The sequence below is a fragment of the Anopheles bellator genome, chromosome 2 (assembly GCF_943735745.2).
Source record: "Anopheles bellator chromosome 2, idAnoBellAS_SP24_06.2, whole genome shotgun sequence".
Classification (NCBI taxonomy): domain Eukaryota; kingdom Metazoa; phylum Arthropoda; class Insecta; order Diptera; family Culicidae; genus Anopheles; species Anopheles bellator.
In genome coordinates this window covers 68116786-68135101 of record NC_071286.1, presented here as the reverse complement: position 1 = coordinate 68135101, position 18316 = coordinate 68116786, and the positions used below count along the sequence as shown (strand labels likewise).

The 18316-nt window shown below is 51.6% G+C and overlaps 1 protein-coding gene across 1 annotated transcript; it reads left to right on the top strand.

Annotated features, from left to right (window-relative positions):
* The first annotated feature begins 237 nt into the window (after window positions 1–237).
* On the top strand, window positions 238–18002 carry LOC131210960 (zinc finger protein 177-like). The gene is made up of 6 exons (XM_058204294.1): window positions 238–429; window positions 8342–8624; window positions 9512–10002; window positions 13011–13176; window positions 17686–17769; window positions 17845–18002. Exons 1-6 carry the CDS (start codon window positions 238–240, stop codon window positions 18000–18002), a joined length of 1374 nt encoding a protein of 457 aa, XP_058060277.1.
* Window positions 18003–18316: the final 314 nt, after the last annotated feature.

Sequence of the window (18316 nt, the reverse complement as noted above, 5' to 3'; positions counted from 1 at the left end):
GGAAAGGTTTCGAAACAACGAATAAAACAAACCAAACCCGGCCAGGCCAAGGGGCCAAGGAGTAGCAACAAAAACGGTGGTAACGGCAGCAGCAACAAGGCGTACTAACGTGCCAGCTGCCACCGGGCCGTAGTCCGGACGTCAGGGATTGTGATTGATAACCGGTTAATTAAGCTCGGTCCCCCCGCCGGTCCGCGGCCGTGGCCCCGAGTGGACCCCGGCCCGTCCAGCGTGACGATGGAGACGTGTGTTTTGATACCGCAAGAATTTGCCCTCGCAGTGACAGGTGTCGGCGCTCGTCACTCGCCCGAACAGACGGCCACCGTTTGGTCCAGCGTGCCGATTCCTCCGGGACGCCTCTGCTACCCGTTCCAGGGCACGGTACGGATCGACAAGCTGGCCATCTTTACCAGCCTGCCCGAGCAAGACGTAAGTTGCCGTTGTTGCTGGTTGTTGTTGCTGATTGTTGTTGGGCACCATATTGGATTGGGCCGGGGGCCATTTTCGCGGCAACAAGCTACGCGGGAACTAGTGTAAATCATCTATGCCGCTCCGTGCGGCGAGCGTTTTGATTCGCTGACCAGCGTGTGAGCAGCGCGATTGTGCGCAGCCGGGTGGAACGCAAACGATGACGACGAATCCCCAGTTCTGACCAGCCTCCCATGACGGTGGGAAACTCCGCCAAGACGCTCCCAACCTGAGCGCCCCTTGCTAAAGAAAACAGAAAATATTCTTAAGATCGTTCCGGTCAAGTGAGGGAGCGCTGTACCTGATGACGTGACATCAGCGCGCCCGGACATGGGGGTGCCAGAGTGCTGTAAGAATTATAATTACATCCGAGCTGATGAATGCGATGAATATGAGGGTTGTGTGGCCAGTACCGACCACCGTTTTACTATACGATAGCTGATGGCGGTGGTCAGCTACCCGAACATAGCAGGACTTTCGTGCGGGATTCCCACCGTGTCCGCACCAGCAAGAAACCCGAGCCCGTATGAATACGAATTACACAATACTTTGCCTTCCGATTGCTCGGCTAAACGTGGGAAACATTTCTTTGTTGTGTTGCATTAGTTCCTAGTGCTGATTCCAGCATTTTATGTAAATCCACCGGTGCGATGGGTTTGTCCAAAAAATGGCCATGCGCATATCACTGCTGTCACGGCACGATCGGTTCACCGATCGGTGCTGCCGATCCGCACATCGCCCTTTAATGAGATCGATAGTGGCCCGATAGTCCCCTCTAGTTGCGCTTCCTTACCGAGACGCACGTCCCGGCCGGTCTCGTCAAACCCGTTCCACAATTAATCAACGTAACGATCAGCAGTTCATTTACACTTTATCTCCTCGCCAACCCCTTGACTGATCTGCGCGACCGGTGGCAACCCCAACATGGGGCTGGTGAGAGCCATGATGAGAGGAAGAAAAAAAACGCACTCACAAATCAATTAAAAATGCAACGTTCCATATGAACGCCGACCGCCACCGGGTGCAATGGATGTACTTTCAATTTCAGCCCATTCCCATATGTTTCCCGATCGTGTCGGGCGAGCTTTTCTCGGGCGAAGCAATTAAATCATAAGACGAGCTGCAAACAACTCGCGCAACGCGCGACAACTTGCCTGGCGGGGGGGCTCCCGGTACTTGGCCGTCGACTCAGACCTGGCGACCGGTTACAAAGAAAGGCGATGCGTTGCGGTACAGTTTTCCCACTTTGGGAAGATCGATCCATTTCTCTTTCATCTTTTCATGCCACTCTTTGTTGCAGCGGCCCTTAACAACACAAAGACCGGCGGCAAAGACCTGCCCCGCGGGGTCGTGGTTGAGCCACCCTTTACGGGGCGGGAGAATTATGATGCCACGCAATTGAATAATAGAGAAAATTCCACACAAGCTTGAAATAGAAATGACTGCATCAATTATCCGTGCCGAGCTGAGCTCCCCTTTCCGTTGGTTGGAGCAAGTTCAGGGGCTCGTGCGGCCAGGGGTGAGCCTCTGCAACAGGTGGCAATAACCTTTGCTCGGCTCCGAAGCATATCACGCTCCCCGTGAACATCGCACGACACGTGCAATTTCCATAATCAAGTCTCGCCCGATAAGCGACCGTTGAACCGAGTGGGACCGAGGGCACAGGGATAACTATTTCGGGTACATTACTTTCACTGATCGACTCAGGCGCCAGAGCGAGACAGCGAGAGTGAGACCCAGCGCGTGATTCGCGATTACGATTTTGCATAATTCATTTATGGGACAAACGTCATCGTTGGCTCGGTGCGGCGCAAAAAAGTCACATAATTAAATGCAATTAAGTCGCAGCTGGGCGCCCGGGTGGCGTTCAAGTGAATGACCCAACCGACCGGGCGGCTGACTCTGGGAAAAGGCGGTCGGAGTGGCGTCGGAAATTGTCTCACAATCTTGAACTTGAACCGTGGCCCCACTTCGGACTTTGGTGATCTGCGCGGTCACATGGCACCTCAAATCGAGCCGTGCGAAGAAATGAAACGAAAAAGAAAACGGGAACGGATGATGCTGAGCCGTTCGGAGATAGATGGCGCCGATAATGGCCCTAAAAGAGGAGAAAAAGGTCCGCGCCGGTGATCGATCGGAAAAGGAGGCCGAAACCGTAACAAAGCCTGCCACGGGGAAAAGGATCGTTAAGTGCACGTCGTTTGCAGGTGCGAGGATCGAATCGAGGAGTGCCCGGAGCCTTACCGCTGCGAACGATCGCTAATTGATGACCTTTCGATGCGCTTTGGCCGCAGTCACTCGAACGGTTGCATCATCAAACGATCCTTCTTCGAATCTGTGTGCGAGGCGTGTCAAGTATTTGGGAGAAGCCGAACGGATCGAGCTTTTATGGCCGCCTCGGTGTCTTATTGGCAGTCGTAAATTCTTCGGCAAAGCGGCAAAGCGGTTCGTTGGTCGATTAATCCTACACAAAACGCAGTTCTCGAGTTGGGCAACTTCCTTCAGGCAGCTTATTACTTATTCGTTTCCCACAGTCTAGCGTTGTCCGACGTTGGTCGCTGTTTCGTGGTGACAACCTAATCAATGACAACTGGACAACTGGACAAGCGGGCGATATGCCTACACCTTGCTCTTGAGACGGGCGCCAAATGAACGTGCGTAGCAAATCTACTCCTTGGTCCGATATTCTTTCTCGGCACAGCGTGCCACCAACATCGAGGACACGACGACGCCATTGCCGGCCCTAAGTGCATGGTCCGATCGACATGCAAAGTGCATTTCGAGACGCGTGGACAACACGACGCACCGTGACTCTGTGCAAGGTCCCGAGCTAGTCTGAATAAATGTGCCTCTTCTGGGGACTTCGTCGTGATTGAGGGATGTTGTTTGGAGGAAGCAGACTCCTTGAGTCATCCGTGGCCACACCAGAAGCCCTTGCGCAGAAGCGCCAACGTATTAATCAAAACAAGTCACAGAAAATAGGAGGAGTTCCGTTATCCTTCGTTCAACTCTCTTAGAAAGCGAAGAGGAATGCGACGTGTTCATCTTTTGGCTGATTGATTTTTAATTACTCCTTCGAGGCCGTTCCCTTTGACCTCTTTCGCAGCCTACTTTGCTTCTGTGCGTCTTTCTCGCAGGTTGACAGATGACGTTTGATGCCTTCACCTTTTGTCCATCGATCATCTCCGGATCGGGCCTCGGTCGAGAAGGTATTAACCTCACTTTCTGGATCGGGTTTCCGAAATCGAATCCTTTTGGTTTTTTGCTCTTCTCAGCCTTGGGACCATTCCCTTCTTTGCGCAACGTCACCGATACCTTCCTTCGGCAGTCATGTGCCATACCGATACCCTTTCCCGGGGAAGGTCACTCTCTCGACGGTCAATAAATTGTGGTATTAGGATCAGTGTCCTGAGCATCAGGTTCTGACCATCTCAGCATTGCGGGTCGATCGCGAAGAAGCGTGAGAACGCTCGGAATATCGATCCTCGGCCGTCTGACAGCTGTCGCGGAGGATAAGAAAGAGAGAAGCGAAGGGAACCGCAGACAAGCCCTGAGTGCAAGCGGTCGGTCTGCTGGGCGGACGTCAAAGTGTCCACGTCGCGTATCATAATCGGCCTCATCCGGTTGCAGTCGCAGCGTAACGGCTGCCGGCAAAAGAGCTGCTCGCCGGAGATGCCGTTTGATCTGGACCTCGCATTCTCCGCCGCTCGAGCTCCTGACAGTTATGGTTATTGAATTGGCAAGGCTCAAAGACCCCACTGTCCTGCACGCACACAAATACACTCGGGATCTTTATGATAATTGTGCAAATAAAGAGTCGACTTTAAGGCCCACCCTTAGCAGATCGTCTCCATGCGCTTGTTGCAACTTATTCTTGCGCGATGTAAATGAGTGCCGTGAATCACCGCAAACGGCCTGCGGAACGGGGATTGAGTCGTCGAACAGCGGGACTTTCTCCGCGAGAGTACGCTTCTTCTGCATCCGATATCGCCTGACCATCGGGCATGTTTCGAGTTTTGTAATTAAACAATTACTTAATTATGCAAAATGCGCCGACCACTCGGGAGCAGACGAGCGAAGAAATGGCCAGCGCTGGAAGTCGGCGACGATATTGTACCTCGTGCCAGACACGCCAATATCACCCTCGGCCGTTGCACAATTCGAGGGAAGCCACGGGGCCTCCGCTTCGAGCACGGAACCCCGGGCTAGGGTCATCGTTTGAACAACTCAATCGTTTATAAAGCCATCAGCAACCAGTTTGGTCGCCGAGACCAGCTTCTGTACGGAGGTGCTTTTACAACGGTTTAATTGCGCCACCATGCCACCCTTGGCCTGTTCTATTCCTCGTCTCCGGGATCACTTCCCGCCCAGGGAGCGTGACACTAGAGCCCAAATTCAGTTGTTGTGTAGCATTGCTTGCTCCCGGTGGCTCCGAGATAAAAGATCCGACCGTTCATTTGCATAACAGAATCCCCGACTCCGATCCCCGAAGTCCGGGAGTGAGTTGGTCCGAGTACATCACGACCCGGGCAGCCAGCCCCAAAGAGAGCCTTTTTCTGCCGCCGGTTCTGCGGTTTACCTGGAGGAAGTTAATTAAAACGGAATCTGCTTCCATCGGCGTGCAAGACTGGGAGCTTGTTCTCGGGATTGACTTTCAAATTGACTGTCGCAGCGTCCATCGCGAGAAGATTTACGGAGGTCACAGAAGCTTTGATACCTCTCGGCTCTCGGCCCAAGTGAGGAAGCTCTAAATTAGTGTCATTTGTCGGGTCCGGAGCTTGTTGTTCCTCTTCCATGGCCCATGGTCGTTTGGCGATCGTTTTAGAACTAATAAATATTAATTTGGAAGATAAATTGATCACGACTTCTGCCGGTGGTCTGGGATGGCGTCCGAAATCCGAATACTCATCGCGGCTAATCAGCCCAGCGCGGTTCTAACATCCGGACGCGGTCTGGTCTGCTCTGGAGAGAGAATATCCAATAATGTTCCCGTGCGCGGCGTTCGTTACCGAAAATGAGTCAGGGCTTTTGTTGAGGAGTTATGATTCTTTTGTTCGGGAGTGAAATCGGTAATTCGCATCTTCGGAGCATCTTTAACCCATCTTCTCGGGCGGACCGGGAAACTAACGTCTAAATTGTTTCCTTTTCTCTCGGCTTCTCTGCTGAGACGCGTGCCGAGCGCTTCATTCTGAACAAATCATGGAAATTCGAAAATCGTGCTCATCCTCATCGCTGCTGTTGAGTATTATTACACTTTAGCGTTAACATATCTTGATTTTCTCTCACCTCGCATCGAATTGTTCTTTCGAACACACAAAATATGTATCGCAAGAAGAAATGTAATGTTGGCGATTACTTTTAGTGACGTTGACTTCCGACATTTGAAACGATCGTTTCTTGAAGCGAGAAAAATAACTCAGTTGAAATGAGGCATTTGTCGTGTTGCCTGAGGAGCCTCCGATACAGTAGTTTGTGCCGGATCGTGTTTCAGCTCGCGGCGTGGATCGCATGGCAGTCCCAGCATGGTTTCGTTTTGTCCCGGAGTTGATAAAATCCCAACGATTTCACTGTCTCACCGAAGCAAATTGAAATTTATGTGTATTAGACGTCTACTCCCTGCTGACCGACGGTTGCTGACGAATCTCCCAATCTTGCCGAGGATCGTATAAACGACTATCATGACGCCCGTAGAGAAATCGACGCTCGTTGCCGTGCTTTATTGGAGTCAGTTTTATGGCAATCCGCTATTTTTAGTGTCCACCGTCGATGGAAATGATCTTCGCATCCTCTCTTCGCCACATCTAATTTAATGATGATCGTGGGCCCCGGCTGCTATCGATCTTTATGGTTGTTCTGGATAATCGGAAGGATCAGCCGATCAGCAGCATGGGGGAAGTCTGTTTCGGAAATTAATAGGCGTACGATCGTTTCCTCTTCCACCGAAAAATCTGACAATAAACAGATAAATCAATAAACCATCGCTCGTCAGGGCGCAGTGGCCTCTCAGCAACAGTCCAGCGATACTTCAAGCTTTCGGTTCACCTCCATCAAAAGGTGGGCGAGTCTCCGTAACTAACCAAGGGGCCAACTAGAAACTCGTAAGTCGCCAATCGTAGATGGAGCTTCCCGTTCATAAATCAGTTTCGATAATTGTACAGAAATTGTCCAGCAAATTGCTTTGCGTTGCGATTCGCGACATCTTGACATGGGCGAGAAGTCACAGGATGCAACCAGTTCTAAAATAAATCATCAGTCTGTTGGAATGCAGACGAGTAGGAGTAGCGTTCATTGCGATCATTAAGTTGGTAGAGCACACGACGTACAATAAATTGTTCTCTTCGTTTGGAAAATTTATGGATCTTCGCTTCTGATGGAAAATAGCCAAGACGAGAATGAAATGTTAGAGTTGGCAAATTATTGGTGTTTTCGGAGAAACCTTGGAACATTCCGAAAGTAAATTTGAAAAGCATCGTTCACCTACGTTCTCCAATAAATTCTGGCGGCCGTGGTTCCTTTTATAATGGAATTCAACCGACCATAAAACCTTCTCGGGACTGCGAGATTCCCCGGTGGGTGCCACTCTGGACGCCGCTGATGGGCAATTCGTTCTCCGCCGGAAGAATGTCCATCGCGCGGCTTCCGAAGACGAACAATAATTCAATCCATCATCGCGAAGATCAACCACCGAACGGTTGTGTAGTCTTTCTGCAAGCGATATCGAAAAATTCGCACAAAACCCCTATTTTCGGGAAGATGATGGAACCCGTCCACGGTTTTAGTGGCCGAAATTGCTCGAGCCTCGAAAAGATTGCCATTTTCCGCTGCGTTCATCGTTTCGGTTGCGCTTTTGTTGACTTCGCCGGATTCGGTAATGTCTCTACGACCCACCGGATGCCATTCGGGAGCTGAATAATGTTGACGGAGGACGACGATCAGCTACAGCGAAATTGCAAATTATGATCATCAGCCTCGTATCGGACTTCAATCTTCTGCTTTCTGTGGCCGCGGTCCGTGGCTGGACCATACGAACGCTCACCGCTGCTTCCGCGACAACCGACAGCGTGGAGCTGAAATTTATTTCATCCTCTCATATATATTCATAAACATCGCCGCGATCCTTCGCTAAACCGTCGTCGATCGATCGCCTGATCGTTGGCCCGAGCTTCGTAACACATTATCCAACATTTGTAATTTCGATCTGTATCGATCGGATCATGAATGAAGCAGAGTGGGTCGGCCATTTTCGCTCGCACCCGGCCCACTCAGATATGTATCGCCAGCGACGAGGGCGCAGAGCTCCCAGGGGTCCTACAGGGTCCGATGGATGTTTACACTCGTTAAGCGGCTCGTCCGTCACCCGCGGCTCCATGGTTGGGCTGCGGCGAAGAAGTGACAAACCTTCACACCGGCACCAGGTCATAGCGTACCAAGGGGTCCTTGCGGTGCGTGGTCCCCTCGACAGAATGGGCAGTTGGGGCGTTTGTCGGTGGTTACATGGTTGGGTAACTTTTCATAAATCACCATCATCGAGGGGGAAGCCCTGGAACGGCGTGGCTTCGACTCCGGTAACTTACCGTGCGGTGGGCAGCGATGCGGATCGGCGCTAGGGGAGGGCACTTAAGGCGCATAAGTGGGGTCATTAATTAGGGTATCAAGGGGAGGTCTAAATGGGGTGATTTGAGTGGTCATTTGATTCGTCTGTTGTCGCTCGGCGTGTCAAATGAATTAATTGTCACTTCCTCTTCGAATGCGCAGGTTTTGAGCATACGTGATTTGCATTTCCCGCGCCATGTTGACCTATGTTGGAGCATAATTTGAATTGAATAGCGGCCTCGGTCTAATATTTGTCCCCGTTTTGGCTTCCGTTCCACAGATTCGACATCGGTTCGGACTCTACGACGAGATAACCGCCGTCAATGGGCGAACGGTGCGCCACTGCAACTGGATCCGGTTCCTGCGCGTGTCGGAAACGTACGGGCCGCAGGTGAACGTGGTGTGCGCCAAGGTGAAAGGTGAGCCGATCTACGAGATCGTGAAGCCGATCCCGTCGCACCAGGAGCTGGTCGTCTACTACCTTCCCGAGGGTCCCGAGGAGCTCTTCTTCATCCGGATGCGCAATCAGCTGTATCGGCAAACGATGGACTCGATTCTGGAAGGTAAGCCGCCCCAGCCCCGCCGTGGCCCCCTTTTAAGGGCCTGCTACAGTTCCGCCAGCCTCCGGCCCGTCGAAAGACAAAGGCCATCGCGCGCCGTCCTGCGCCCTATCTCCATCTCGTGGCCCATCTGCGATAGCATTCATTTCACCCATCGCACGTACAGCTCACCACCACCAACGAACGATCGCACGCACGCACGGGCCGCGGGACGATTTTTTGCAATAAATTAAATGGTGATTTTATCAATAATAGCCGCGGCCTCGGGATTTGGCCACCGAGAGGCTCAACTAACGCGCGCGCACACACATGAGTGTTGTGTTTCTTAACAAGAAAATAATTGAAATTATTCGGCAGATCGGCCTTCGAGATAGGCCGCCGCTGGAATGCCGCCATCGGAAGCCCTTTCCGGGTCGGCGGACCGCAGCTGCATTCGGTGCAGCCTTCGACCTCCGGTTGCAAGCCGACCCCGCGCTAACTCAAAAACATTTATAATGATCTCCTTTCCGCGGGAGCCGCAGGATTCGCGGGATCGAGTAATTAAACCCGAAACTGATTTCCATAACACTTCGCGCGGGACGAGAGTCGGAAATTAATTCGCTGTCACCCGGGCCCAGGGGAAGCTTACCGGTTGCCGGTGGCCAGTGGCCGACCGACGGGACTGCACAATTAATGAAGCGGTGTTAAATTAATGGCCTAGATTAGTGCTAATGATCGGTGATTTATAAGCGAGGCGTTAAGTGTAGCAGTTTCGGGACAGCGGTCCCCTAGGGACCTCGGCCGGTCCGTGTCCTGCGCAAATCCGCATGTCGCGATCGGCCGTGTGCGATCGCTTATCGGCCGGTACCTCTCTAACCACGCTGCATCCCTGTTCCTTTTTTTCGGAACAGATTCCCCGCTGGATCTCTCGACGTCGCTGCTGTCGCGGGTCATGCTGCCGATCTCGCCGCCGTCGGGCGCCGAGGACGAGCACAAGTCGGTGTCGGGCGACGACTCATCGATCTCGATTTCATCCGGGGCCAGCACCGGCGACCGCTGCGACGGGGCCGCCCTCGACCTGGAGCTGGCCGCCATCACGGCCGGGGCCGCGCGCTCCTCGCCGAAGGCCCGCCCGGCGCCGCGCTCCGAGCGGGCCATGTTGCCGTGCGAGGTCTGCGGCAAGGCCTTCGACCGTCCTAGTCTCCTGAAGCGACACATGCGCACGCACACCGGCGAAAAGCCGCACGTCTGCGGCGTCTGCGGCAAGGGCTTCAGCACGTCCAGCTCGCTCAATACCCACGTCCGGATACACTCGGGCGAGAAGCCGCACCAGTGTCAGGTGTGCGGCAAACGCTTCACCGCCAGCTCCAATCTCTACTACCACCGCATGACGCACATCAAGGTAAGACCTCGAAGACCTTCGGATCGGGCGTCCCGAAAGACCGAATTCCCGCGAGCGGTCCGTAATTAAAACATTTATCCCTCCTTATCGGTCCTTTATGGCCCGGCGAAATTCTCTCTCTCTCCCTCCCTCCCTCCCTCCTGCTTCCTCCTATCTCTTTCTCACGCCATCGGCGGATCTCCCCATTTGCGCCAAAATGCAACGTCCGTGTTTTTTACGATTATTAGCTGCCTTAATTGCCACCCCGTTACTTGATGAACCGTTTCTCTTCCACAACGACGTCGGCAGCGTCAGCGTCTTCCGCTGCTGCAGGTCACTGCAGTCCACCGTTTGGGGGACCCCATTGGCCGTTTGGTCATTTGCAATCAAAAAGAATTTCTCAATTCTCGCATTCAAACACCGCCTCGGGTCTCGGCTCGCCGGCCACAGTCGGCAATATCAAATTCGCGGCCGCAGACACACGCAGGCGCGGGGACGCGGGCTGGCACCAGAAAACCATAAACCCGTTTATGTATCTCGGGAACGGTCACTTTCATCTCCCCAAAAAAACCCACCCGTGTGTGTCCCCCGGTTCGGGGCTTAATTAAAAAGAATTTATTAAAAAAAAGTAATTAGACTGGTTCTGCGGTTCTGGTCACGCAGACCGGCCCCGGGTGCCATACGATCTCCCCGGGTTGCCTCCCCGAGGACTCCCCGGTTCCGGACTGCCGCCCCGATCGAACCAAAATCGAAAACCCAATTTCGATCGGTCCGCGGTTTGGGAGCGAGCGTGGCCGACACGATCGGTACGAGTCGATCCCATCAATCAAAGTCAACTTCAATGTTGTCACCATTCTCGGCCAACCTCTGTCCCCGTCCAGCGATTGAGTTGTTGCGCTCACGCCGGTTCCATTAGCCGAACCGGATCCGAGCGGACGTTTTATGATATTTTACATACACAGAGCCGCCGCCGCTGAGCCGCCGGAGGTGGTCACTTTGGATAAAGTTTTGTCATCGGAAAGATGAAACTCGACCTTCGATAAGATACCGAACGAGCCGAACGACGGGCACCGGCTTGCGGTCTGCAGCGTATTTTCCGAAACATTATCTTCAAACGACCATCGTTAAAAGACGATCTTTCTTTCGGTTTTTGGTCCGAAAAGCTCATCTGACGATTGTCGCGGCGAGTCTTCTGGGGCAAGTCTCCTAATGGAGACACTATCAAGGGGCCGTTCATCGGGCTGCGAAGACTGCGGACCGTGAAGCCACAAAGTGCACCAATTTCCAAAACAAACACTCACATTCACTTGGAACGCAACCACTTCTGGGCGCGACTTCCTGAAGGTTTCGCGCCCGAACGGAGCCTTCTCGGGAGTGACCTGACAAAAACGGACCAACCGGTTGCTCCCAAAAGAGTCGACCCGATGGCGAAATAAAAACATTAAAGCCTTCCAAACAGGCAAAAGGCCAGCAAAAGTGACCAGAAGTGACGCTGGGACCGGGGCTGGGACCGGGCCAAGCAACAAAAAGGTAGCACTGCCCGAAAGGTCCCAAAAGACCACCAGATAACCGGGTGGTGGTACCGTTTACGTTATGACCCGTACCATTTAGGAGTGTATCAATATTTTGCGGGTCCACGGAGCCCGCTGTGTGACAGTTTTGTTGGTCATGCTTCCTGTGGCTTCCTGGCTTGCGCCCAGACACTTCGCCTTGGCGGTGGATGAAAGGGACCAGCGGCGGCCGTAGCCTGCTTTTCCGGAGATTGCACCAGTCGGGTCGTAGTCGGTACCGCTGTCGGCAACGGTCGAATTGGGTCCGTTTTGGGTGGTTTTCAGCTCAAGTCTCGAGTCTTCCCGTGCACGCGCTTGTGTCCGGGAAGAAAATATCTCGGCGTACGCGGACGACAACGACGTAATCCACAGTGCAACGTGCAACATAATCGAAAGTGATACCGAATCGAGCCGACATGGCCAGCCCGCGGGTTGCGGCCGCGATTAAGCACGTCGTGAGTTACGAGCGGCTATTAGTGAAATATGCTTTGATCCTGCGCCGCACAAGACAAGGCAACGTGGCAAACAATCATACAAACATTCTGCGCCCCTCTTTCGGGCTTTCGGTTTGAAGAAATTGCCATTATTTCGCACCGCTACTCACTGGGCTCCGCTGGACTAGTTGACTAGTTGTCCTTCGAACCGCGAATTTTCGAACAGCCTGTTTTGGAGCCCTTCGTTCCGAAAAGTATTTCACGGAAATCGAACGTCTTCAACCAGAGCGGAGACAAAAGCACGGCCAGGGCACAATGAGAATATTCTTCCAATCATAGACGGTGTCGATCGTGAGATCGTTTGTTTTTCTCTTCGATCGGCACCGGCAAAGGAAGAATGTTACCCATCTTGGGCCCCCGAGGTCCAAGGGTATCAAAGGATTCGAACGATGACAGCTGGCTCTGTGTAGGACGCTGCAGGACGAACGGAATGTCCCATGCGGTCGGTATTCCGGGCTGTTAAGTTTCTCGTCTTCACTAACCTTTTCTCTTCGATGCCGCTTTCGATCAAAAGTTCTAAAACACAACCGGCCAGTCAGGGAGCAAGGCAAATTACGGCGACGGCCTGCGTCATATCAAACGGACACGTTGATTGCCGGTAATCATAAGCCAATAAAAACGGAAACAATCCTTCCACGTTCGAGCGCTGGCCAGCCCGGGCCGCGATGCATCTGAGCAGGATGTGGACCCTGAAACCTTTAAAAACGATGAACCCAGGCCAGCGGCCCTGACATGGCAAAAGGACGACGACCAAAGCGAGTGCTATCGGAAATTTCTTCGCAACACCTGTCGTAAAAGCCGAAGGACGTCGAAAACGGACGCCACGAGAGGGGGTTTCCTGTATTTTATTACTAAATACTTTTAAAATCGCATTTTATTACTTACCCCAAAACGATTGTACTTTAGTCCACGTTGTCTCGATTTTCTCACTTTCACCGGAGGTAGTATTTTTGGTTTAATTTGGACTTTCTTTCTCTGCTTGCAGGACAAACCCCACAAGTGTGGCCTGTGCTCCAAATCCTTCCCGACACCCGGTGACCTGAAGTCGCACACGTACGTCCACAACGGGTCCTGGCCGTTCAAGTGTCACATCTGCTCCCGGGGCTTCTCCAAGCAGACCAATCTCAAGAACCATCTCTTCCTACACACCGGTAAGTGCGTTCGCTTTTTGCGCGCTTTTTCCCCCAAATGAAACAGCGGAATTAAGGACGCTCCTTTGTTCGTGGATTGCGGAGATCCTCCCGAGCCGCCCCTGACTTGCGGCACCCAAAACCGAACGAAAAACGGAAAAATACGGTTCACTCACCTGTTCGTTAGTGGAACATTAAAAGCAACAGCAAACCATTCCGGTCACCAACACCACATGCGCAATGGGCCCCGTGGCGAGAGCCTGTCCTCGATCGCGCTGCTTCCTGCGAGCCAGACCCGAGTGATCGTTAGTTGAAGGATGTGCGCACATGCTGTTGTTCGTCCTTTCCTTGTGGTTGCGTGTAAACGGAAACATTTGGCTTTCGATACGGTTGATTTAGGGCCGGAATCGGAAGAAAAGGCGAGCGTAAAGTCGAACCGAGCCGGCGGCTTTACCAACACACTAGCCCTACTTTATTGAGCGTCAGCAGCGGCGGCTAGCATATGCAAGCATCTGACTCCGGTTTCGGAAGGCCCTTCCGAGGGCCCAACAGAAAACGGTGAAAAGGGCACTGCTGGTTGGGAGTCAAGTGAATGACGGTGGAACCAACCGTTGCAGCACCAATGCGAAAGCAGGAAGAAATGTGTAAAAAGGCCAGATAACGTCAAACGCGAACCCTTCATTCTTATAGCCGAACCCTGAGAGACCTGCACGCTCGTCCTTTGGCTCACGGCGGTTGGTTCATGGTGGTAGTGTGTTGTCTTCCATTACCGACCGCTGGACGGTTTCGATGTCACTACGATCGGGCGATCGTCTGCTTCTTATCCTTTCTTGGTCCTTGATGGGAAATACGGGTTTCTTCCCCTTCGCCTACGATAATATTTTTAATAATCCATGAGAAACTGATAAAAAAAACCCCGAGCTAAAGGATGTTGTTTTTCTAACTCTCATCCTTATTACTCCAATTTCCTTTCCCTGGGCCCGAGATGATGATTGAGGAAGTTGAAACGATCCCGATAAAATAACGAGCCCTCAGCCAGGCCAAAGGATCACCCCGGTAAGGACGCTAGCCGATGGCGATTGTGATCCATCTCGGAAATCAACTTTCACGCCATTGTTTTGATTGATGACCATTCCGGGCCGGGCACGGGAAAGGACCACTGCGAGTGTACCCGGCCCTATAGCCATAGTCGACCGGTTCGCAGGATTAAGATTAATTTCAAGATTGCTCCGCATGTTAAGCTCGCAGCCCGCAAGGGGACGTATCCCGTGTACCTGCCACGGTTGACGGACGGATCACGCACGCAATGATAGCTCTATTAGAAGGCTAGGATGATTTCTTTCTCACGATCCCGTGGTCGTGGAAGCCGATCGGCATCAGGGAGACGAAACGCGTAAGGATCCTTCGCTGGGCGAGCCATTCAAATAAATGATAATCGCCGACAAAACCTCCCCGCCGAATTGGCTGTGGTTCTATGGTCATGTTGGAAAGTGATGTGTGGTGCTGGCTCACATTTCTAACATAAACCACGCAACCGGTTCCAAATGGATCAAACTGTATCAAACCAGCACCCCACAACAGTTGAACGTTAATCCTCTGAAAAATTCTTTACCAAAATCAATGTCTGTCTCTCTCTCTCTATGGCGCAACACGGTAGCGCAGGATGAAGGAATCGACCATACCTTTGCCGTTGGTGGGGGGATATTTTATACTATTAATTACTATAAGCCATAATTAATCAGCACACCAGAAAGCCCGGACCACTCTCAACTGGATCGGACGAAACTCGCGCAACATGAAACCACAGCGTGAAGCGTGAGACCGCGCAGCCCAGCAGCGCCGTGGTAGTGGAATTAATTACGGCGGCCGATCCTTGCCCGATAGATCTTCGGGAGCGGGAGCCAAAACCTGCTGCTCTTACGTACCCCCACATGAGCGACTGTTTTGTACATTATTTTGTGATATTTCTTCGGGCTCTGCGTTGGTCTCGTTCGAAAGTTCATACAGATCAACCTTTCAAAAAGCCAACCGAAACTGGTAGCACATGGATCAAGAAATCCAAAAGTGCTTTTCAAACCAAAGAGCTGCCATCAAGCGTCTGTCGCTCCTTGGCTTTCTTCGTTTCGCGGAACACATTCTGGCGATGATTTGTTTAACCCAGGGATGCGGCAGTTCCAATAAGTTCTCTTTGAATCATGAATCCATTGATGATTTTGAACGACTCGCCACAAGTTCAGTACTTAGCTTACTTGTTGGATACACAATAATAAAAAGTTGAAAGCAAATATAATAAACAATAAAAATCATGACATGATGATAAATCATCGTCGTCTTGCGGACTTATTGGCCCACGTGTTGTGTGAGCAGAAAATGTGGATCATCTCCGGAGAGCCGCCAGTGTGCGAGAATACAATTAATATAAATTATAACGAAAACACAATAATTTAATACGCACCCAGAGTTCGGCGGTGGAGGGGCGACGTCCGAAGGAGGCTTTTAAGACGTGCGAGACGTGACGTGACGCCGGATATTGCTCCCCAGCGCCCGGGAACGAATTTTTGAATAAAGAAGTCGTGCACGACGGTTCTGTTGTTTTAAGTAACGCTGCCACGTTTGGGGCTACCACACGTTTCCAGAAGCCGTCGGGGGGCCTCCACCGTGCTTGGCAAAGAGTAACGAGCCTGGGGAGCCCCAGAGAGAGAGAGAAAGAGACGAGTGCCGAGGCGAGAAAGGAACAAACCGAAAGTGGTTGAAGAAGAAATTAAAACTAAATTGGTTTTCCACCACCGGCACCACCGACACGAGCCTCACGGTTCCATTTCCATAGATCAACCATCCCCTGCGAGCCACCTGCGTTGCCCCGTGCCCCGCGCACCTGCGCCACCCTTCCGTCCTTTGCCGACGATCAATTTAGGGCAATCGCGGTGAACTGATCCTGTGCCAGCTCAGGGCCTCAGCGAGTTGCCGCTGGGGGGATTCGGGACTCGGGCGCACGGTATGTCGTGATTTATCTGTCTGCCCTCCCGGCCCGATTGTGACGGCCAGCCAGGCAACCGGGTTGGTAGCAACGATCGCCATCAACTCCCGTGTTGCTCCCGTGCCGACGGTTCTGCGTGCTGTGGCGGTGCGCTGATGACGATGATGCTGCCATTTCGCGGCTGAGCGACGTCGTTAGCTTCTCCCGAAAACAAAATCAAAGTGATCACCAGAACCGCAAGAGTGTGCGGTACACCAACAATCACACCATGAGAGCATGGTTGCGCCTTCATTTGGACAAAAGTCAATATTGTCATAATCGTTTCATTGGTTGAAAGTCATGTTTGAAATATTCTAAGAACATTTAAAATCTTTCATGACCAGATTTCCTTCAAACTACTGCTTCTAATGTCAATATTAGTAAAACAACGACCAGTGCGTAAAACATCGAATTGTACCGCACCATGGCGGGCTGAGAGTCAGTTCCAGTAGGGGTTTTTTTTCCTTTACCATAGTGGCACAATTATGGTGGCACGTCGCGGCTACGAGCATCAAAAGAGCATGCCCTCAATGACTGGCGCGAGGTAGAAGTTAATTCTGCCCGACCTGTCGTCCGCGCTTTGATCCATTCTCCTGTCCCGGCGGCCGTTCGCCACCGGCCAGCCCACGATTGATTTCAAGGATGCGCGAGGATGTGCGGAGGATAAAAATTAACTCCCTTCGTCATCAGTGAACGGTCGCCATTGCCAGGCGACCAGATATTGCGGATGATGCGAAACGAAACGCGAACCGTGGTAGCTAAAACGATTAACGGAGAAATATTTATAGAGAGCTTGTGGAGCATCAGCCGGCAGGAGAGGGCGAGCGGATGGGCCAGACGATTGATAAAGTTCGGTAGCAGCCTTCAGCGTTCTTTTCGCATTCTTTTGATAAATGGACTAAAGCCCCGAGGGCTCCGTCAGCCTCGGTGAGTGGGTTCGTCGCTTACGCTTCTTAAACGCAAGTCGCTCAAACCGCAGAACAGAGTGTGGTTGAGGAGAGTATTTTAACCTCTTCGTAGCCTTAGTCACAAAGCTCCGGGTACACGAAAGAACGCCAAGCGAATTGGACACAGCAAACCAACCGTGAAAATCTGAACTTTTCAATAGCTCCGAAATAATGTGGCCTCGAATTTCAACCACTTCTTTTTCTAGAAAGACCACCGGAATGCTGCTACGGTGTGCGGAAGTAAGGTCAGTAGAAAATGCTTGTTTGATAGAACGAATGGTTAGCGAAGCCCCTAGCTAAAAAGACTGTGGCCATTTTGCTCGCCACTGTCTCGCAGCCAATTGATCGGTTTCGGAAAATTGGTTAAATGTTTGTTGATTTTTGGCGTATCGTCAGGTGCCCGTGTGGCGGCCGAGACGGCCACCTCAGAGCTACGAGTTGTTTGAATTATCTCTTTTGTTATCATCAATTATCGACTATGAGAAACCTCTCTATGGTTTTCCTAAGCCATGTTCCATCTTTAAATCGTTTTTGTAATTCGTTCTCCTTTTCCCATTTCTCATTCAGGTGACAAGCCGCATGTTTGCGAGATGTGCAACAAGTCCTTTGCACTCGCCTGCAACCTTAAAGCCCATATGAAAACCCACGAAGGTATGCACTACCATTCCATGCCACGCCACGATCGTTAATTTATCATGTTCTCTCACTTCCACCCGATTTCCCCAGAAAATCAATCGCCAGAGTCCGAGGTTGAAGTGGATAGTGACCTACGCAGCGACGGCGAAGAGATGAACCCAGTGCTCAACTACGAAAAGCTCGACGGAAGACATCCGCGGTACCGTTGGAGACACACCAAACCGGAACCAATTACGAGAAGTCGCTAACGAGCTACGCGATGTTGGCGAGCAAAGTGTAACAAAACTGTCTCCTATTTAGGTGTAAGAAAACATTTGCTACTCTAGCTTTAAACTGTATACATACGCATGTATATTGACTGAATGAAATGAAATATGTTTTGATATTTCTACGGTATCTATCCGTTTTAATTATACGTCCACATTAGGACTTCCAAAAGCTGCACTCGAAGGAAATTTCTTTCCAAAATACATTCCTACCCAAGTATTACGTGTTAATGCAATATTTAATTCATACAAAGAAGAATTCATTTAGTGGTAAAACTCTAACCTTATAACGATTC

Coding starts and splice junctions, on each gene's coding strand:
- LOC131210960 (XM_058204294.1), top strand. CDS start 238: ATGGAGACGTGTGTTTTGATACCGCAAGAATTTGCCCTCGCAGTGACA. Junction 10,003..13,010: donor ACCGCATGACGCACATCAAG/GTAAGACCTCGA, acceptor CTCTGCTTGCAG/GACAAACCCCACAAGTGTGG. Junction 17,770..17,844: donor CCATATGAAAACCCACGAAG/GTATGCACTACC, acceptor CGATTTCCCCAG/AAAATCAATCGCCAGAGTCC.